Below are 23000 nucleotides of genomic sequence, written 5' to 3'. Positions count from 1 at the left end.
AACATTTATTTATAAATAACAAATACATATTCTATAAAAACATAATAAAAGAAAAAGTGAAGTGCTTACGGAAGCGCTTAATTTTCGTCACTGGTCTTCGCTTTTTTCGTCACGCTTTGCTCATTTTCACCTGCAGATCGTTTAAAAAAAACTGTCCAAGGAGGTTTGTTTTTTTTTCTCTTTCAGGATATTGCGGAAATGAGTTAGGCAAGTTTCGTTGAACAACTCCGATGCACGACCAGTTGCAACTTTTTCGGGGTGATTTTTATCCACGAACTCTACAACTTTCTCCCACATTGCCAAGATCTCCTTTATATCTCTTGTTGAGATAACCTCCTCCATCTCTGGCTCCTCTTCAAAACTAATTTTTCGTTGAACCACCGTTTGCTGCTGCGAATGTAGATCGTGTAACTCCTTGGTTGTCAGCTCCTGAGACTGTTCCTCGACGAGTTCGTTCACATCTCTCTCATCCACCTCCAGACCCATGGATTTTCCCAGAGAAACAAGCTCCTCTACCACTGACACTTCGGGTTCCAATCCCTCGAAGGCTTTTTCAACTACAGCCTCAGGCCACAGCTTCTTCCATGCAGAGGTTAAGGTCCTCGTTGTAACACCCAGCCAGGCCTGATCAATAATTTTTAGGCATATCACGATGTCAAAGTGGTCCTTCCAGAACTCTCGAAGGGTAAGGTTTGTGTTCTCCGTCACCTCAAAGCAGTGCCGAAAAATGTGCTTGGTGTACAACTTTTTAAAATTAGAAATCACCTGCTGATCCATGGGCTGCAGGATAGGAGTGGTGTTGGGTGGTAGGTAGAGAACCTTTATAAACTTGAACTCTTCGAGTAAATCATCTTCGAGATTTGGTGGGTGAGCAGGGGCATTGTCGAGGACAAGAAGGGCTTGCATGGGTAGGTTGTTTTCCTGTAGATATTTTTTAACAGAAGGGCCAAACACCAGGTTTATCCACTCCACAAAGAATTTCCTGGTGACCCACGCCTTCGGATTTGCCCTCCACATAACTTGCAGTTTTTCTTTTAAAATCTTATGTGACTTAAAGGCTCTGGGATTTTCCGAATGGTATACTAGCAGAGGCTTGATTTTGCAGTCGCCACTCGCATTGGCGCAAAGTGCTAGAGTTAATCTATCCTTCATGGGTTTGTGACCTGGCATCATCTTCTCCTCTGCCGTTATGTAAGTCCTATTCGGCATCCTTTTCCAGAAAAGCCCTGTCTCGTCACAGTTGAAGACTTGCTGGGGGATGTATCCTTTGGCTTCTATCAGTTCGGAAAACGTTTTGATGTAAGCCTCAGCTGCCTTCACATCCGAACTTGCTGCCTCACCATGCCTGACGACGGAGTGAATGCCGGTCCTTTTCTTAAAGTTGTCAAACCAGCCCCGACTGGCTTTAAACGAGTCTTCCGATTCCTCGTTTGTGGAAGTGTGTGGGATCTGCTTCAGCAAATCACCGTAAATCGCTCGTGCCTTCTCACATATGATGCTTTGTGTTAAGGTTCCTCCTTGAAGCTGCTTCTCTGTCACCCACACCATCAGTAGTTTTTCCATCTTTTCATGGAGAGAGGTCCGGAGCTTAGAAATTATTGTAACGCCCTTAGCTGGCGTTATACTCTTTATCAACTCCTTCTGTTTAAGCACAGTACATATCATTGATGTGCTACGCCCGTACATCCTCGCCAAGTCAATTACTCGCACACCTTGCTCATGTTTTTCTATGATTTCACGCTTTAACTCAATAGACATCATCTTCTTCTTCGGACCCATAGTTATAAAAATAAATGTGATAATGTTTTGTAAATGTACAAAAAGCAAAAAACGCGAACCCAACTTATCAAAAATGCTTCGAAAACGAGGGAAACAAGCACACAGACTGAGGTCTAGTCTGAAGTGGGAAAAACCGTTAGACGCTGCACACGACCCCAACATGCGTCCCGCATGTTGGGGTCGTGTGCAGCGGTGTAGTGTGCGATTCCTCGTATCTCAAATCTTGCTCTCATCTCAAAGCAAAATATCGCTCGCTCGGCGGCTCGTATCTCAAAACACTCGTATATTAGGGCACTCGTATATCGAGGTACCACTGTACATCAATATTTTTATTAATGAATATTATATTTTGATACTTTTATCTTTCTTCACTAAGAACAATGTACTTTTATTTTAAAAAATTAACTTGTTACCAAGATAAAACAGTCGAAGTGGGAACCAGGCTGAGAATGACAATGAGTATATGAGCTTTGTTCCAAGGATGTCAGCTTATTCGTCCCATCTTTGATATAATTCGTTTTTTCTGTATTTACACCAAATTTACGTAAAAATTATTCTATTGCCCTGTTTGTAATTAACAGTTTGTCTTTGTTTCTGTTTACTAAATGGAATTTCACAGTAAAATATTCGAAAACTAAATTATAAAAGCCAAACAAACTAAATAGCTTAATTTTTACAATATCCACTTAAAATGGATAAAAGCATTATTACATATTTATTATTTATTCGTGCATATCGACGTCTTTCGAAGAAATAATCATTTATTGTAGAGTTTTTATAAGCTGAAAATTATTCTGTTGTCTTTGATGAAATTTGTTACAATTTACTAATTTTTACAGAAACATTAAATTTTAAACGATGATATTAGTTAAAATGTATTAATTTGTACACAAACATTAAATTTTAAACATATTTCTTCGTATTTCTTGGTGATCACGTGACCGAAAGCTGTTTTTATCCTGGCGGGAATTTTCCCACATTGATCTTTGTCATATCTAATTTGCATATTAGTGATAGTACATTACTAATCTTTATTAAACAGATCTAGACATTTTATATTATTTAAATTTGACTGAATTAGTAAAATAATTATATAAAATTTTTAGTGTTTTGCTTTTAGAAAAGCTTCAAAACCACGTGACATAACAGTGATCTGATGTTTCGCGGGAGAATTTGTTGGATGAATCAGTTATCAGCAGAATTTTGTACAGTGCGGCTTGGTGTTTCTGTGTTTCTCATTTTTTCGAAGTTCACTGCGATAAATTTTTATTACGTGGATCCAAACATTTTGCGTTGTTTTTAACAGATAAAAGGTGGAGATTTTACTCTGAATTTAGAGCTTGTTTTTCAGAATATGCTACTTTACAAAAAGAAAAGTTGAAAATAATTTATTTTCGACAATTAGCGAGAACTGATCTTTGGATATAAATAAAGGCATGTATTATAGGTTTACTAATTTATTTCTGCATATAATTATCTAGTTCTAATTTCGAAACATTTATGGTATTTAGTGTTTATAAGCGTGTTATTTAGACATGTCTACCAATTTAGTGCTAAAACGTAGAACTACGTCAAAGAAGAATACAAACTTTAATTAGCAAGTAGTCCCTTTATTAGCAAACTAATTTGTTGGTAGATTTTTTTACATTTAAAGTGTAATTAGATGAAACTAAATGGATGTGAACATAGAAAGTAGAATATGGCAAGACTAATAGATAAAACTATTATTACATATTACTCGATCAGAAAAATTTATACTTGAAGAATTTTGTTTTGATAATTATGGCCTAGTGTTTATGTCGAAAATATTTTTCAGTTATATTTGTAATTACAGTTACAAATTATGTAAAATTCAGCTTGATATAATAATATATCATTCGAATAGTAATTGCGCTTAAATATTTATAGGATTAATTGAAATTTTCGAATTTTGTTTGAGGAAACTGAGGAAGGCAAGAGTATCGACAGTTGTATAATGAACTGTATTTAAGTAAATTAGTTCACTTTGTATGTTTCGATGTAGTTTTTTCGTAATAATACGATATACGAACTTTCGATTTTGTAAATTGTATTATACTAAAAAATAAAGTTTTTATGATATTCTCCTTCTTAACCTCTTAACAGTTAGAACAGTCGGACTTAGTATGTTGACATACATGAATATTTTTGTGTGTGTGAATAGTATATTTCGATACTTTTATGTTTCTTCACTAAGAACATCTTAAAACATTAACTTTTTACCAACAAAAAACAGTCGAAGTAGAAACAGGCTGAAAATAACAACGAATTTATAAGCTCTGTTCTGGGGATGTAAGCTAGTTTGTCCCCACCTTTGATATAATTCGTTTTTTTCTGTATTTACACTCAATTTACGTAAAAATTATTCTATTGTCCTGTTTATAATTAATAGCTTGTCTTCGTTTCTGTTTACTAAATGGAATTTCACAGTAAAATATTCGGAAACTAAATTATAAAAGCCAAACAAATTAAATAGCTTAATTTTTACAATATCCACTTAAAATGGATAAAAGCATTATTGTATATTTATTATTTATTCGTGCATATCGACGTCTTTCGAAGAAATAATCATTTATTGTAGTTTTTATGAGTTGAAAATTATTCTGTTGTCTTTGATGAAATTTGTTACAATTTACTAATTTTTACAGCCACATTCAATTTTAAACGATGACATTAGTTAAAATGTATTAATTTGTACACAAACATTAAATTTAAGGCATATTTCTTCGTATTTCTTGGTGATCACGTGACCGAAAACTATTTTTATCTTGGCGGAATTTTTCCACAGTGATCTTTGTCATATCTAATTTGCATATTAATGATAGTACATTACTAATCTTTATTAAACAGATCTAGACATTTTATATTATTTAAATTTGGCTGAATTAGTAAAATAATTATATAAAAATTTTCAGTATTTTGCAGGAAACTTCAATCCAGATGACGTAAGAGTCATCCATGGTTCACGGGAGAATTTGCGCGATGATCTTTTTTAGATCTAATTTGCATAATTATAATGGAAAATTATTAATCTTTATTAAACAGATTTAGTTATTGTGTATTAATTAAATTCATCGGTTTTTGTGAAAGAATTCTTTAAAACTTTTAGCGTTTATTTAGAAACTTTTTGTCACCTGATGACATTGGACAAGAGCATTTTCGTTTTGTTTATTGTATACGACAGTTCGCGCCAGATTTCGTAAAGTGCGGTTTAATAATTCTGTTTCTCGTTTTTTCGAAGTTCACTGCGATAATTTTTTATTACGTGGATTCGTACATTTTGCGTTGTTTTTAACGGATAAAAGGTGGAAATTTTACTCTGAATATAGAACTTGTTTTTTAAAATATGCTACTTTACAAAAAGAAAAGTTGAAAATAATTTATTTTTCAACAATTTGGGAAAACTGACTTTTGGATATAACATATGGATTTACATTAAAGTATGTATTATTGGGCTACTAATTTATTTATGTTTATGTGTATTGTTGTACTGTAACTTACTTTGTTTTACTATGTTAGAGAAAGTAGGTTACACATTGGATTTCTGACATAAAACTGTCGGCTTTTTCAGAGTGAAGCGGACCTTCTCAATGAAGTGTGTTTTAGGGAAGTTGTGCATTTTTTTTCTGATGCATGCCAATGATGAAAATTGTTTTTAAAATTAAATATCGATCAATGACGATAACATATATTATAAATGTGAAAATGAATATAAAAATATTTCTACATTTCTTTATTGTTTTGTTGTTTTTTATAGATTAATTCATTTAAATTTATTATATGTGAAGTAAGTTTATTTACAAAATGCTAATATTTTAATCTGCTTTAATATTTCGGTGTAAATTTGAACAACGAATTTTAAAATTTTAAATAAAAGATATACTGAAATTTTCTTTTATTTACAATGATTACGTCACTTCTACAGAAAGTAGAACACGAGACGACCTTCACCCACATTTCAGTCTAGGGGGAAAAGCCTCCAGTCGTCATAGTTGTAAACGAAACAACCTTTACGTCATCTATTGTGGTGGATGAAATTCGTTAACTGTCAATTACGTTTTCTTAAATTTGATTCGCAGGTTGGAAAAAATCGTCATTACTTAAATGCCTAAAACTTTAAAAAATTATATAAAATTGAAAATAAATTCAAAACTTTTCGAAAAATCGTAACGGATGGAAAATCAAAAAAGAATTTAATATAAATTTTAAAAAAAATTTTGCAAAAAATTACTGCGAAAAAAATTCATATATAAAAAAATTATATGACAATAAAGAACGATTTTTTCTTTACTAGACGTAACTGTTTAAAATTTTTTTTCTTAAACGGAAACGAGAAAAACGCGTGGGAAAATTTTTAAAAAATTTTCCCACGGTTTCTCCACAACTAAGTAGGTAGCGCTACGTCTGACTGTTCCACTGTTAAGAGGTTAATCATCAACTTTCTCACATACGGCAGTCGACCGTTATAACATATTTTCGTTATTTTTGCGGGTCAATGCATGTATTTTGCCGTTCTTACTCTGTGGAAAAGAGAGAAAGTTTCTGAAACTTCTCCTTTCGTTAAAGATTTATATAAAAACAGCCTCTGGCCAATGAAAATTTTAATACTATTCATACGAATTTTGAAAATGCCAAAATAGTATGAACAGTACACATACACGTAATATTTATTATTTTAAATATATATTAAAACACTGAATAATTATGAGCATTTAAGTAATTTATTAACTTTGAAATACTTTAATAGTTCGTATACAATATATATATATTTGTCATTCTCTCTAGGAAGAATAAAAATTTTTAAATATTCGTTATTAGTATGAAGCTAAAACAAATGAGTACATTTTAATATGTGTTAATATAAGTACTTAAAACATCGAGTACAAGCATTTCAATATAATCAATAACCTGCTATTCATAATTTGCGCATATTAATCTGATCGAAGTCGCGTACTTATGGTTGTTAATTGGCAATTTTCGACTGGAGCTTTCTTCCTTGAACTTGAACGTAACAATTTCGCAGCCAGAAAATCGACAGGCGCTTGGATAAAGATGTAATAGAAAAAAGATACAATCAGCGAAAGAAACAACACCACTGCGAACAGCATCCACTGAAAAATATAATAATGTTAACAATACAATCTCTAAATTTCCGTTTGCTTCTTTAAACGCTGTTATTGCTTTTTTGTTGCAAAAAATAGTTAATAAACTTTATATATATTTAAGTATACGACTTATAAATATGAATTACACATAATACACTGTCGTAGTACTGACTCTAATTATTCTCTCACAAAAATTAAGTTAGATATTTATGACAGCTTATTTATTATTATATATTTGCTAATTGTGTTAACAGCTTTAAAAAGTTGTTCTAGTAAAACATTATCAATATAATTATATATATATTTTTTCTTTATATACTACTTAGAATAATTTTTATAACACTATAAGTACAGTAGAGAGTCTTAATTCGAATTCCTGTAATTCAAATCGCCAATTATCTGAACGATTTTCAGTCGGACAGTGTCGTGCTAAATCGAACGTTTTTGATACTAGATTTACTTCTAAAGTATAATTTTTATGTTTTTATAATTTTCAATATATTAATTTGTTTGTACAAACTAAAAAAATAATTTGTGACGATACAATAGCCTCGATTATTATTATAAAAATTTTTGTTAGGCTTAAAATCGACGAAAATTCAACACGAAGCGACACGTAACGGAGAAAAATTGAACACAAAGCGACACGCAACAGAGACAAATTTAAACATCGGACAGGTTATATTTTTTCGTACGTAATCGGTTATTTGAACAAATCACAAATCCGAACAACCTCTGTCCTCAATTGATTCGGATTAACGACTCTCTACTGTAATCTTAAGTCTGGAACTTTTACTGCTTAAATTAAAAAATATATAAATAAACCTGGCATACCAAATTTAGTTCAGTAAAAGTTGTAGCTTTTCTAAGCTGAGCGTAAATATAAAGTATAATTAGAAAATGAAGCGTGTAAACCCACGCATTCAAACGATCAAAAATGGTAAAGACTTTCATAGACAGGAATCTGTTAACAACACCTGAAAATAAAAAATATATCTGACAGAAGTAACAGTTGACATGTTTACATAATGCAGAAATAACAATAATTTTATAAATAGTTTTCACAATAAACTGTATTTATGTAAATTAATCAAAAGACACGACGTAGGTAAATTTCGTTCAGAATAAAATGAAATGATTCATGCATATCGAATTATTATAGTCAATTGGTTCTTTTAAGCAGCAGTACAATAAATTACTTTTTTAAACGACAATTTTCATGATTAAATTTAGAAAAGAAAAATACAGTTTTGTGTATTTTTATATTTAAAACAATACTCTTTTAAATGTATACAACAGAGAATAAAAGTGAAACTCGAGCAAAAGAGTTATGTTTAAAAAATATAAAGCTGTGCAATCGACGTACCTCCATGTCCAGTTATACAAGCTACACATGTCCACGAAAGTCCAATTATTAACATGAACGGCGACAAAGCTTTGTGAATAAAAACAAAGGATTTGTTTGGAGACACTTCAGTTATCTGTTTGTGCAATCCAAAAGTAGAATACATCAATAAAGACAAGGAAATGATCCAAAAGATTACACGGTAAATCTGAAAAAAAACAAATTTTTTAAAAGTAAATGTAATATACATTAATAATATGAAATATTAGAAACACAGAATAAAAAATAGTTTAGCAAATGACCATAGCGATGATCACTTACAGTCGTTTAATAAATTTCTCGACAAATCTATCAAGGAATAAAAATGGTAGACGTCAATATCTGTTGGTAGGTCTAAGAAAGCATTTATTCCGAATCCAAAAACTATATGATTGCCATCAAGCGGGCCACTGTTAATATTAAATTCCAGAAGTCGAAAATAGTAGATTTTACTAATGCTAAATAGCCACTAAACTACTAATATTGATCGTTTGCAGGAATGTCACTCTTTTTAGAAAGGTTTTACGATTATATATTTTAATACTAAAATTCAGATTTATTGTTGTATTTAAAATATATATTTATATATAATTTAGTTGTAACATGATTAATGACAACATTAGAACTAAAATTGTAGTTTAGTACAGAAGAGAGTTGTTTATCCGAAAGCCGGTTAACCGAAAGCTTTCCAGTCTTACTGTGTCGTGGTGAATCGAACGTTTTTGATACTAGATTAACTTCTAAAGTATAATTATTTTGTTTTTATATTTTTCAATATATTTATGTTTGTACAAAATAAAGAAATAATTTTTGACGATACGATAGCCTCGATTATTATTAAAAAAATTTTCGTCAGGCTTAAAATCGAAGAAAATTTAACACGAAGCGACACGCAGCAGAGAAGAATTTCAATATTAGATAAGTTGATATATTTTTTCGTACATAATCGTTTCTCCGAACAACCCCAGTTTACAATTGATTCGGATTAACGACACTCTACTGTATTTATACATTAAAGCATAAACATATCAATGATAACGAAAGTGTAGTGAAGCTCGTCGAATTTCGTATTTAATTCATCTGAATAAATAATAACAAAAATTCTGAATTTTACCATTTTCACTTGTGACTATTTGTCTCTAATATGATTTACGTTACGATACGTGCAATGCGCAATACAAAAATTTAAGAAATTGACTTACTTTTTTAATCTTCAGCTGCAGTTTGTTTGACAGAATATTTCCAATTAATAGACCCGTGCAATAGGAACAGAGGTGCGAGTAGTACGGTCTTTGATAGTTAAAAGCTAGGTAAGAATACAAATTTCTGTAAAAAAATTAATAACATTATTATTTCTTGCTAACTAAATTATAATGTATGAATTCTTATTTTTATTTAAACTTTTTAACAAACTAAAAAAATAATTTGTGGCCTCACAAAGTTATTTTTATAGTTTCTGTATGAACCTGAATGATACAGAAATCCATTAAGTATATTACGTAATAATTATTTTATATAAATTAACAAACGCACAGTACATAAGAATATCAATGTGTTTTAAATAGATTTATCACGTTCCCGCATATTGCCACAGTAAGGTTTAGCTATGTAAGTAAACGAAAATATAAAATAGTTTATCCTAAATATTAAATATTACTAAAACATACTCCTTGTCAAAAGAGTATCCAATAAAAACGAAGTTGCCTGTCGTCACCATGTAAGTCACGTGTGAGGTAATGCCAACAATGACTAACATAATTATTACAAATAGTCCATGTTTTGGCCATCTGATGTAAAAATATATACAAATTTTATCAGTAAAATCATAATAATAAATTAATGAAATGCTTCTAATTTATCTATAGTATAATTAAAACAAATAAGATCGATATTATTAAATAATTCTTAGTGATAAATTAAGACGAAACATACACAATAATTAATATTTTATTTCAAAAAATGTTTTCAATAATTATTGGCTGTAAACCCGCTGATGAAAGACCGATCTGTTGGTTCCTCATCAGCGTGTGAAATGTGTACAATTGAAACGGGTGAAAAAAAATTGTTTTTTCTGGATAGGTTTCTTAAATTTGCGGAACCCGGACATCAGTATAATAAGTCTTACTAATACGATATGTCCTAGTAGAAATTTACATAATAAATTGTATAAATAAGGACACAGAGGCATATAAATTTATTATGCTCTTTTTTTGTGTACTCGTTGATTACGCCCTAGTGTAATTGCATCCGAGAAAAATCTTTTTTGTTTTATAGATGTTTTATTTTCGACAGGTTTAATTGTGCATTAAATTACTGGTGTACATTTTTATTATGTTACGAATTTTTATAATCGGAGATTTACAAATGTTTTTTTGAGAAATATCCTTAAAGTTGTAACATAATTATATGACCAGTGTTCAATTGAAATAAACAAAGCCATCTTTAATTTTAATTATTATGCAAATAATTTTTGTAATTATTGTTTAATTAAAAATTTCAATTTAATAATATCACTACATAATCATATAAGTAATTTATCTCTTTACCTATCACACAGAAATAACAATGGTGCTGCAATAATCGTTAATTGCATCAAAACACTCATAAACCATAAATGAGACAAAAACTGCAATTTAAAATAATACACGGATTATAAATATAATAAAAATATCTATTCAAATGAAAATTAAAACAATTACGTTATGTGTATAAATTGTATAAGTGTGAATATGAATTGTAAATTCCCACCAATGTCGTTCTGCAAATTCAGCGTGACGTTTAACCTCTTCCCAATGTGGACCATCGCCCAGAAGAGGTAAAATAATAGTCGTGGCCATAACACAAAGAACTGGTAGAGTTAACCTGAAAAAAGTTCGTAGGTAAAAGCTTCTTTTATGCGAAACTTTAATGTAAGTTATTATACCTGATAGCTCTGTTCATCACGAATTGCACATATTGCATCTTTGAATTTGCTCTTTGTTTTCGTGTGTAACATGTCAGCAATCCACTAAATAAAAAAAAAATGTGGATAATTTTATCAGCAATTTTATTATATAACAAATCGTAACATCGTAATTTAAATTTACTCTAATTGCAACTACTGTTTCAAAGATCATTGTATTTACAAGCAGATAAAGTTATAGAGCGGCAACTAATAATGGTCATAATTAAAGTATCGTTATTAAACGTTGTCTACAGAAAAATTTAAGAATTGAAATGCAACCGAATTTCGTAAGGTGACATTTCAGTACATATATAATTGGGGTTACTCGGTTTAACGGGGTATTCTGATCTTATATCTTTTCATATCTGTTCTTGGCTTTCATCCATCTAACTCTGTCTTTGAGAGTAAAATAGCAGCCATCCAAAATACGCGAAAATTTATAGATGTATTGTTCAAATTCTGAAAATAATGATTATAATTGATCGTATGTGATGATTTAGACTTCAAAATAAAACATGTATTGAGTAGTGTCCTTGCATAAATAACTCTCACTATTGTTCGATTGTTTACCGCAAACACTCTGTTGCAATAGTGTTATATTTTCGATCTGACCTTTTCATCACACGACGCGTTTACAGAACGTTTAATATGGATGCTTTAATTACTGTCCCCTTCCGTTTGATTTAAGACGTACAAAGATAGATAAAATGGCATTAACTAAGTAGGGTTATCTTAATTTATCGTTATTACAATTGAACAGATTTGCGTGTATTTTACCTGATTAAGAAGAAACTTTCAATTAATACATAGAAATTAGAAGCAATTTCTATTGGTATGTAATTCATTATTCTTGATAAATTTATATATTTTTCTGCAAGTAAATTTAAAATAATATTTAAAAATTTTTTATATATTAACGTTAAGTTTATATTTTATCACTACGTTAGATACAAACATCTTCACTCCGAATAATAACGTTACTAAAATAAAATTACATGCGAAGAACCACAAAGTTAAAGTTGAAAGTTAAAAAGTGAAAATTTGTAAAATTTATATTTTCGAAGCTAAACATTATGAAAATTGCCAAAAATAAATATAATGAGACATAACTATAATACAAATATTAAAAACGTGGCTGGTAATCGATCTGCCTAGGCCCTAGGCTGATGTCTTCCAAAACAACTTTTCACGGGAAACTGGCTTGTATTTAGATGTTATAAACGTGAAAAATATTTCAAAAGGCCTACACACGTTCAATTGATTAATTTACTCGGCCACTTGTAGACCGATTAATAGCGTCAAAAAATAAATGCCTCAGCAACTTGTCAAATTTATTATTTTCTAAGAATAAGTTTCTTTATAGACAATGTCATAAAATATAATTGTAACATTAGCAAGACACTTGTCTTGTGGAGTATATTTCGAGAGATATATATATAAACATATTGTTATCACAAGACATAATTACCCGTAACGGTCTGTATTATATCGGAACTTGTCATGACGTGACCAAATATAAGGCAATTCATAAGTAAAACTTTGATTCCACTTAGCGCTTTTGTATTCTCGTAAGTGTTGCTGGAAAACAGTTTACTTGTAGTGCTGAGTGCGGAGAACGAAACGACAACGTCAAATATTTTTCCTATAAATATCAAGTGTTGAATTATTAAATAACAATGAAAAATATATAAATTATCTGCTGTGTAAGTTCCAAAAATAAACACGTGTTTTTTTACAATACTTCTGCAACTGACTGACTTACCATTTATCTGTTCTTTGTTAACTATTTGTGATTTCGACACAGTGTGAACGGTTGTTGCTAAGATTACAGAAATAATTAAAGTGCCGAACACGGCTCTGAAATTAAAATAAATTTTTTGTTTTATTTTCCTACACTTATCTAAAGAATAAGATATTATTTTTCAATAACAATTACAAGCATAAAAAATCTAATAAGACCTATAACTTCAAATAAAGTAATAGGTTGTAGTCGTATACAGAAACATAATTACAGTAATTATGTTTGGAAATATTTATGTATAGTATTTGTAAAGTGTGAAAAATTGTTACAGTTGTTAATTATTTTAATTTTGTTAACAAACCATTCACACTATTTAATTAAAAATACATGTTTTCCTTCTCAAATATGTAGTTGCTGTGCCTGCACATTATACTTTTAACAATAGAGTCGTGCTGATCATCTATCTTACACCTTTCGGGTGAATATTTCTGAATTAATATATAATGACTTTTAATTTCTATCGTAGGTTTATGTAGAGTTTATCGGGCTCTACTGTTGCCACTGTTTTCGGATCCACTCTAAATCTGTTTTCGAGATTAAGGAAAGACAAACGGATAGACAGCCGACTGGATAAATTTTAGTGAGAATTTGTAGCTTGCAATTTTGTTGCCGAATAATTAAAACGCGAATAGAAAAAGTAACTTACAAACAAATCAGTTGAGATGTTGAATATTCTTTCTTCTCTTCTTTTGTTTTACAGAATTCGACTTCAATTTTTAGAGTTTTTCTTATTACTTAAAAAACAGCATAAAGTTAAACTATTAAAAATAATTGTCAAATATATTGTATATTAATTATCAGGTAATAATTTATATTTTTATAACGTTATAATAAAAATATCTTTGAATTATGACATTACGGTAAACAATAAAATATTTAAATGTTTAAAACGTTTTACTGCAGTAATCTTACTCCAATTTCCAATATTTTCCAAGTCATTTTCACTACAGGAATCTGGAATACAAACATCTAAACGAAACTCCTTTAACACGCTTAGCAGTTGAGATATAGAAAAAGGTTTCTGGAAATTACAAGAATTGCCATTAATTTTTATGTTTTTTAAGAACATTGTTTTAGGTTTGTTTTCTGATATCCTTCATAAGTCTGTGTACTAACAGTAATGAAGTAATGAGTGCCATTTACAGCAGAGCATATTTGTATCATTTATATGTACAGTACATATGAATACATATAAAGGTTTACGATATTACCTTTAGCCATTTTATATACTAGAAGTTGACATAAAAGAACGAATTTTTGCCATTCTACACATCAATAAATCCCCGAATTACATTTTGTTTCTACTGTCTTAAGTACATTTCGTCGTAAGTCACATATAAACTATTCTATTAAAAATTGTACTGTACTAAAGCTGCTTATTAACGTATATAATACTACATGGTAATCAGTAACTTTATACACAATTATACAGAATATAGACATGCTGTACTTCAATCATATATAACACTGATATTTAATATTTAAGTTGATCAATTACAGCATTTTATTAGCCTAAATATTTAAGGATATACAGAAGACAATCAAGTCCATTAACACCAAAAATCTTATTTAAAAATCTTGCATTTATCATATGTAATTCGTTTCACTAAATTATTTTCAATTTGCTGTTATCTTATTGTGATACATGACGTACGCATACGAATGAACATACAAAAGCGGTTGTCTTGTGCACGACGAAGTGCAAACAAAATGTGTATTACAGCTAAATAGGCAATGTGTGATACAAGTAAAAGTGCTTGTAGCAATATCCTGTAGCATTGTTTAAAAGAATGTCAATAGGAATGATAAATAAAAAAAAAAGCAAATGCTGAAAGGAAATTAATGTTATTAGTAAATTTTCTACAAACAAATGTATGTCAAGGAAGGTGAGAATAACAATATACATAGTCCTCGTTGTTGTAAAATAACATGGATGTAGCGTTGAAGAGAGAAGTCTCATTTCTCTATATACAAGGACTAAGTTTATTGATTTTTTATTTAATTATAGTGCAGTTTAACACATAATTTATTAGTACTTTTACGTTAGTGAATATCCTAACAGCCTGTCTAGACCCGTTTCAAAATCCCTGTTTATGTAGGGTAGTGCTTTGACACGTCGTTACATTTGAAATGAAAAAAAAATCTCGAACAAAGTTACGCTACCAAATCAGGTAAGTGAAAACATTTGCAACCGAGACGTTTACGGCTTCAACCGAAGTTTACGAAAATGCTACTTTACCAAGAAACAAAGCGTTTAGATGGCACAAAGTTCCAGAGTATAGACAATGCTTATCGTTTCATTCGACGGCTGTGGAATTCTGCACAAAGAATTTTTTGCTTCAGGACAGACAGTTAATCAGGTCTTCCACAAAGATGTCTTGAAACGATTTAAAAATGGGTCAATTGCAAAAGATTGGGTGCTGCAAAACGATAATGCACCTATAAAATGTAAGTTAGGAGATCATTATTTCGTGACGATGAAAAACTATCTACGTAACGTGTATGTATGTATGCATTCTGCAAAGAGTAGATTTCCTTGTTATTTTCTGTTGGTAATATCACAAACTTGTATTTTATTTTGTCGTGAATAGTATAGTTATTGTTATTCGAAAATCTGTTGTAACTAATTACAATGTACATTGCTACTGTAATTCCTGTCCAGGAGATCCAAGTATTGCTGTAAACTCGGTCGAATTGTGTACCTTTTACTGAAGAGAGATCGACGAAAACTCTATTGTGAAATGCATTTACATAAAATATCTGAAAATTAAATACTCTTCTAAGTAATTCTTTAACTCGAAAGACGTTATATATTTTTTTTAATTATTATTTAAATGTCTACTATGACAGATTGTGTTACTATTGTAAATTGTTTAGAGGTAAAACAGAAAAACAATAAAGATTTTTCCTGGTTCCTCTGAATACGTTTTCTCATTCTGCAAAACTTGGACACCGGTATAATAAGTCCTATTAATACGATCTGTCCAAGTAGGCATTCAAATAATTAAATTTTATAATAAAAACATAGAGGCTTAAGAATAAATACGTCATGTTTCCGTTTATTCGTACAAAAACCTTCTTTAAATGGTTATAAAAGTGAATTACAGTCTATTATTTAGACTCGCAAATTATAGCTTAATGTATAGGCTACAGTCAAACACCAACTTATTACAGCACTTCTAACAACAGTCAAAAGTTAAGTATGAGTAATTTCTTTTTGAAGATAATAAAAATTAACCATAGATATTAAAATTGGGCAGGAAGTTTGCATTATTTCCTCACTACAATAGTTTTTTTTTTTTTTTTAAACAGTTACGATATTAAACATTGATTTGAAATTCAACACACTTCAGAAACTTCACTGTATTGTACCGAGTTATGTATCGCACATGCTAAAAGACTTGATTATTTTTATCGATACAAAATAACATATAAAAAAATCGTTACATACTTACACCTAGATTTTTCAATAACTGAACGATTGTGATGTCGGATGAAGAAACCATCCGTATTGTTTCCTGTCGTAACTTCGGAAATTTGATAAGAACTGAACAGAATTTTCCTTTGATGACTTTATTTTCCATGGTTTCGATGTCAAGGCATTGATCGTAATCACCTTGAATCCAGAATGTTCCTCCTAAAAATCCCGACGGGGGTTTTCCAATAGAATCCAATACTGAAACAACGAACACAACTTTAAGCATTAACAATTATATAGCAACGAGTTGCTTAACTTTCTTGCCAATATTTAATACTAAAAACATTCGTTACACTATTCTGTTTCAAAACTATAAATGCTAATAAGAGGTACAGTGTTCATTTAATTCAACTTTATTCCAGATATAATATACCAACCCCCTTTAGCATTTAAAATTTACGAACGTTAATTTTTTTAAAAGTCAAAGCTGTTTACGGAATTTCAGAATCTTTCATCAAAAAGCACAAGAGTTATTAAGCTTTAAAAAGGATAAACAAAATCGTGCCTTTTTACATATACAGCTGACCCTTGATAATCCGTAGGCAAATTACTGAGGATACATGAAAATTCGTACTGTTAAGACTACGTTTTTTAAAAGAAAATAGCGAAGTTTAGGTCGAAGTTCGTTTCAACGCGAAAACGTGTACGTCGGACGTTCGGCGCCGCTTTCCTGTAAGCCTAGAAGTTAGGCAATGGTTTTTGGAATGTCGAGAGTGATTCCACTGATATTCCAAAGGCCATTGCCAAACTTCTAGGCTTACAGGAAAGCGGCGCTGAACGTCCGACGTACACGTTTTCGCGTTGAAAACTTCGGCCTCAACTTCGCTAATTAAATAGATTAATTTAGAAATTCATAATATAAACATCAAAGAATGTAGTTTTGCTTTAGACCAGGAGTTTTGTTTCATCTTAAAAAGCATCATTTACTTTCTGTAATATGTAGCATAAGCAAACAGTAATATTAAAACGTAGGTGTAATTACTAATTTTTTAAGACATACTCACAGCTGAAGGTCCAATCTTTCATTTTCATGAAATCTTTCACGAATCGCATTAAACTACTCATACACGAAGAAGATAACGTCACCTCTTCGGACATCTTCAACACGTAAGGTAAATTAGACTTGACTACGGATCTTATTAATGTTTTCATTTTTCCATCCATATCTTTAATAAAACCTAAAACTCTTTCATTTTCGTCTGCTGGTTGTGTTTCGTGGTCAAATGATTCGTTTGTGAATAACAAATGTCCTGGAACCACTAACGAAAAGAGTAAGACGAAAAGTATGCTGATCTTCATTTCGTCGCCGTCAAGTATTGTTTAAGTACAGGTACATGCTTTCGTAAAACACAAGGAAACTATAGAAAAAATTTTAATGATGTCGACTATTGATAAGGAGAATAATTCATCGTATTGTTTACGAAAATATTATAAATGAAAAGCCAAGCCATTCCAGGAAATAATGACACCGAATAATAAATAATTCTATTGTTTCGTTTATCAAATATGATCAGTTCGCCTGTACGAAAGTTTTTCGAAATATGAAAAGATTATATTTTAAATTGAACAAATTTCTTGGAATATTAGGTAAATTTATTATCTTTTTTCTCACTTTTACTAATTTTATATAAAAATAAAAATAAAAAACATTCAAATCATGTACAGCTGATGAATTACCATACTGATCTCGCGATCACTGTTTCTATACACTTTCCTCTATACTTTATTTTAATATATAAATATCAAAGAATATAACTATCCCAGTAAAGTTATATAATTATAATACAATACATTTAAAAATATCTTTCTTGAAAATATTTATATTTTCAAAATAGCAATGGATAATTTAATTATTACGTAGACCATTTTGTAATTGACAAAATTAAGATTAGGCATTTATATCGTTACGTGCTGCTGAAAGTAATTACCAAAATTCAAGCAATCTTTGGCTTTTACTCCTCGAGTAAAATTGACGTTTTTAGTTACGGATTGATACGAAAGGGTGAAGCAATCAAACAAATCAATCACGATATCCATTGATACGTTTGTTCTTACACATAAATATAAACGTCATTTTACTTTCTCAGCTGTTGCGCGAAGTAAAAGTGCAGCAACAAGTTGCATAGGTGTAAAGAACTGAGTCCGAACGTTATTTTTATTTTATTATTATTTCTGTTTTATTATCTTTTGTTTGGGGTTTATGTTTATTTAGGACGAAGGTTCCCCACCACTCTCTTGTTAGTAATGAAAAAAATGAAGATAAAACAACTCACGGAGAGATAAGCGCCATAGGAAAAATCTTGCGCACTTGCGCTGCCAGGCGGAAGTAACAGTCCGCAGAAAAAAAAATGGAAAGGGGAGTCCCCACAATCACTAGTAGAGAAATACTTGATAAACCGTCTTAAACATCCCAGAAAACTATGATAAATATTTTGTAAACGGTTTATAAGCTTTGTCGGAAACTTAAAGCTGCCAGAAAAGAAAGTTAATGTTAGCAACTAAGTATGTAAATAAGGGGAGTAACCCAGCTCAAGTGTGACGTCACCTCACAGTATAAAACCCGTACGTTAACCGAAGAAGGAGAGGTGAATTCCAAATCGAGGCGACTTTGAGAGCGAGGTAGATTCGAAAGCGAAGTATTTTCTGATAGAAGTCCAGATTGATAATTGGACGATCCAAGGAAGAGGAGGAGTTCGATTGACGATTTGACGATATCGAAAGGAGTGAGGAAGTAATAGTTTCTTCGTATAGTGAGGTGACGGATAGACGTTTAATTAGTAAGAGATTTTGTTCATAGTTTCTAAGTATTTGATTGTCGAATTTCAAAGGGGAATTACTATTAAGTTAAGCTAAGTAGCTGAGTTTATTGTCGGGTTGACTTGTTGATTTTCGTTAATAAATTTCGTTTGGATTATTGACATTTGTAAGTAGTACATTCTAGTTGCTAATTAAATATATTTGAACTTTTGATCTGACTTGATATTTATCGTTATTATTACTAATTTTTCGGTGCACGCTTAAAAGCCCAGGCCTGGCAAACTAATCTCGGATCCGCGTGAAGTACCCGTTAGGTTAACGGAAGTTTTACCGACCGCAATTATAGTCGGTTTCCTAAGATACTAAAATCAAGTACTTTACATAACTTTTCCGGTTGTAGTGAGATTTCAATTAAATGATAACTTATATATTATTAGTCATTATAAATGAAATTCCTTGTGGCGCCATTCGTTACGAAATTTCAAAGGTGATCGCAAATGCTGAATATAAATTTTTTACAACTCTATTCTTAATTTTTATTGTAAGAAAACTGACACTAACCATCTGTTATGGTAGAGATGATTTTTATCAATGAAGTGCCATTCTTCATTAAAAAGCCTTCTTCGGAAAATCTTCTTTCTTATACAGAATATAATATAATTTAAACATTTATTCCATGTGTTGTATGTGTTCCATCAAAGCAAATTTTGTAAGTTGGACCTTGAATATATAACAAGCATTTCTTTTTAAAACGGTAATAATAATTATAAATAAACCAACACCTTTTGAACAAACCAGACTCGGTTGATTTATCTTGTAGTACATAATACGCGAAACAGTTATTTTCACATGTTTTTTGCTTTAAGTTGGAACAATAATCTGAAATTTAAAACATGATATTAGTGACTTAATTCGAAGGTATGAATATTTAAATCTCCATTTGTTTTGAATTTTTTTTTTGTCCATGAAGTTGACAAATGTCAATACGAGTATACGTTTTTTTTTCTAATTTACAATTTGCTGAGTGTGTTCATTGTAATGTCAATACAATTAATTGTCAACATAAAAAATTGAGAAATTTTAATAAGAGGTAAAACAGTTGTTCGAAATAGATAATATACAGTATATTCTTTCGCAGATGTTACTAAGAAACATTATTTTGTTTTCCTCTTTTTAGTTTTTTTTCAAATTTCTAAATTCTGAATACACAGAATAATCAGTGTTATTGAGCTGCAATTAGAAAAAATAATCGACCTGGAAATTCTCACTGTTGCCAGTCTTTTTGGCTATTTTTTTCTTCATCTCGGAAATGGTATTATATAAATGACAGACTACACAATATATATGGAAATCTTAGGAGCACGGGCATTGACTAACTATTAAAAAACTTCCGGTCCAGAACGGATGTCACGTCAATTCAAAAATTTCCTGGTAGAAATACGTCATGACTTTGTTCTAATCAGAAAAAGTATAATGCACGGAGGCAAGATGCTACTGATTTCGAATAAAGAAGCTATATCTTAAATTGAATAAATTAAAAATGTGAATACAAATTGCAGCCCGGTATTGTGACGATTTCAAAATAAATAAATGTTGGTTATTATTAAAAGATTTAAATACGATTCTAGCAAAAACCTGTTTCGTGTTATTTACTTCAATTTCTAGAAAATTTGTTTAAAACCAAATGAACATGTTTTATAAACTAAACAATAGAACTATTTACAGGAATTGATGACACCGAATAATAATGGCTTGGCTTTTCATTTATAATACTTTATTGAAATTTTATTCATAGTTCGTTTAATTACTTTCTTTTATAAACGAGAGTAAGAAATGCATTAAAATAGTAACAGCTTTTATTTTTTTGCTTGCAACACAAACTTTTTGGTGAGGGTCGATGTGAAGTTTCGAAAAGTTGTAGGAAGTCCACGACCAAAAAAGTTTGGCAACCTTCACATTATGCAAATAAAACATTTCAGTTTTATAATTTTATTAGAAAATAAGTTATACATTTTGTGCTTCGTATCTATCAGCATAGCAATGTATTAATGAAAATTCAAGTACTTTAATTATAAATTTTAAGGTTGCTCAGGTTCTTTCTTCAATCTTTTTTTTTTACAGTCGTATACATCTAAAACGGGATATTTTTAATTAATAATTTCATTAATTGTGCTAAATGTTACTTTTTTAAACAGTCTTTAGAGAAAAAATCCTTAAAAACTTTAACCGTTTTGGTCGAATCGGCTGGATATTTACAATGTATAAATCCAATCAAATTAATAATATTCAACGTTAAGGCGATACACACGACAACCTGAAAGTTAATTTTCTGTATTTAGAATAAGTAATTAAAGTTATAAACGATTGAAAATATATTCTCCAAAAAGCGTATAATTTTTAAGATTAGAGAGGTTGCGGCCAACGTTATCAATGCGAAAACGTGTACGTCGGACGTTCAGCGCCGCCTTCCTGTAAGCCTAGAAGTTTCAAAATGACGTTTAAAACGTCGAGCATGATTCCACTGACGTTTCAAATGTCATTGTCAAACTTCTAGGATTACAGGAAGGCGGCGTTGAACGTCCGACGTACACGTTTTCGCATTGGAAACGTCGGCCCCAATCTCTATATTATCATAAAAAAACCGTTATTTTTTCGTATTTTAATATATAATAATGGTTGCTTGCAAACCAATTGACGTTGAGTTGGAAAATGGTGGCGTAAAACATCATTAACCATATCACGGGATTTATAATTAAAATTGACCAAAATATTAAATTTTCAGCATAATCAATGGTCTCTTCCGTTTTCTGAAATATTTTAAATTAATTTATTAGCTATTAAATGTTAAATCTGATATTTTATCGTTTGTGTTAAGTACCTTTTTAGATTGGAAGTACCAATGAGTGATTCGATTATCGTCTACGTAATATCCCCATTTGCATGCAATAAGAATTGGTCCTAGTATGTTCTTTACTGCATAAAAATCTATGCACAACAGAAGAATTATAGTAATGGCGGGTATAGTAAAATCGATATAAAACCAACCCGAAAAGAAATACACGACCAAAGCAGCTAGTTTGAAAACTATGTAGAAAAACATGGCCACCGGATGTCTAAAAATATAATCGAATAATGAAACAGTATGCATATTTATATATTATAAATATATAATTAAACATAGCCTTACAATTCGGTTTTCTTTATTTCGGATCTCTTCATACGGCTCTTTTCGAAGGCCTTTTTGGTTGTTATCCATACACGCAGGCCTTGATCAACACGAGAGAAACAAAACAGGGATTTGTCACTAAAGAGAACATCATACCAGTAGTTTTCGGCACCATTCTGTAAATATAATTTCTTATATACAACTAAAAGTAAGTTAATCAGAAAAAATTTAATATTACAAACCATGTTGAGTTCTTCACATTTTGAATTTCACATTAAAAATTTAGAAACTTTTCTGATTTGAATTTAAGAATTTCGAACAGTTTTCGTCCAATCAGCAGAATATCATTTTCTATATAAAATTCCAATTCAATTTACTGTATATTTTAATTTGGGATAAATGACCGCTATACTAAAAAACAGTTATTACAAATGCTGCATGCATATGGTAACCAAAACAAAGACTCAGCCTATTAAACGTTGATTTATGCCTTCAGTATCCTCGGATCTATAAAAAAAATATTAAAGGTTTTTCGACTCAGACTTTAAGGAGCCATTTGGTTCTTTTT

At 30.5% G+C, this 23000-nt stretch overlaps 2 protein-coding genes across 2 annotated transcripts; both read right to left on the bottom strand.

Annotated features, from left to right (window-relative positions):
• Nucleotides 1-141: 141 nt before the first annotated feature.
• Nucleotides 142-1563, bottom strand: LOC136980531 (tigger transposable element-derived protein 1-like). The gene has a single exon (XM_067276655.1). It carries the CDS (start codon nucleotides 1561-1563, stop codon nucleotides 142-144), a length of 1422 nt encoding a protein of 473 aa, XP_067132756.1.
• Nucleotides 1564-6666: 5103 nt separating this feature from the next.
• LOC136980525 (nose resistant to fluoxetine protein 6-like) lies at nucleotides 6667-12071 on the bottom strand. Its single transcript, XM_067276653.1, has 9 exons — nucleotides 12008-12071; nucleotides 11210-11293; nucleotides 10986-11148; nucleotides 10833-10912; nucleotides 9954-10073; nucleotides 9489-9612; nucleotides 8269-8455; nucleotides 7737-7879; nucleotides 6667-6908 (listed from the first exon to the last, which is right to left on the bottom strand). Exons 2-9 carry the CDS (start codon nucleotides 11245-11247, stop codon nucleotides 6729-6731), a joined length of 1035 nt encoding a protein of 344 aa, XP_067132754.1. The 5' UTR covers nucleotides 11248-11293; nucleotides 12008-12071; the 3' UTR covers nucleotides 6667-6728.
• Nucleotides 12072-23000: the final 10929 nt, after the last annotated feature.

This window comes from Centruroides vittatus, unplaced genomic scaffold (genome assembly GCF_030686945.1).
Source record: "Centruroides vittatus isolate TY-2023 unplaced genomic scaffold, ASM3068694v2 contig_702, whole genome shotgun sequence".
NCBI classification, from domain to species: Eukaryota; Metazoa; Arthropoda; class Arachnida; order Scorpiones; family Buthidae; genus Centruroides; species Centruroides vittatus.
The sequence above is the reverse complement of the archived record's forward strand: the minus strand, read 5'-3'. Positions and strand labels throughout refer to the sequence as shown.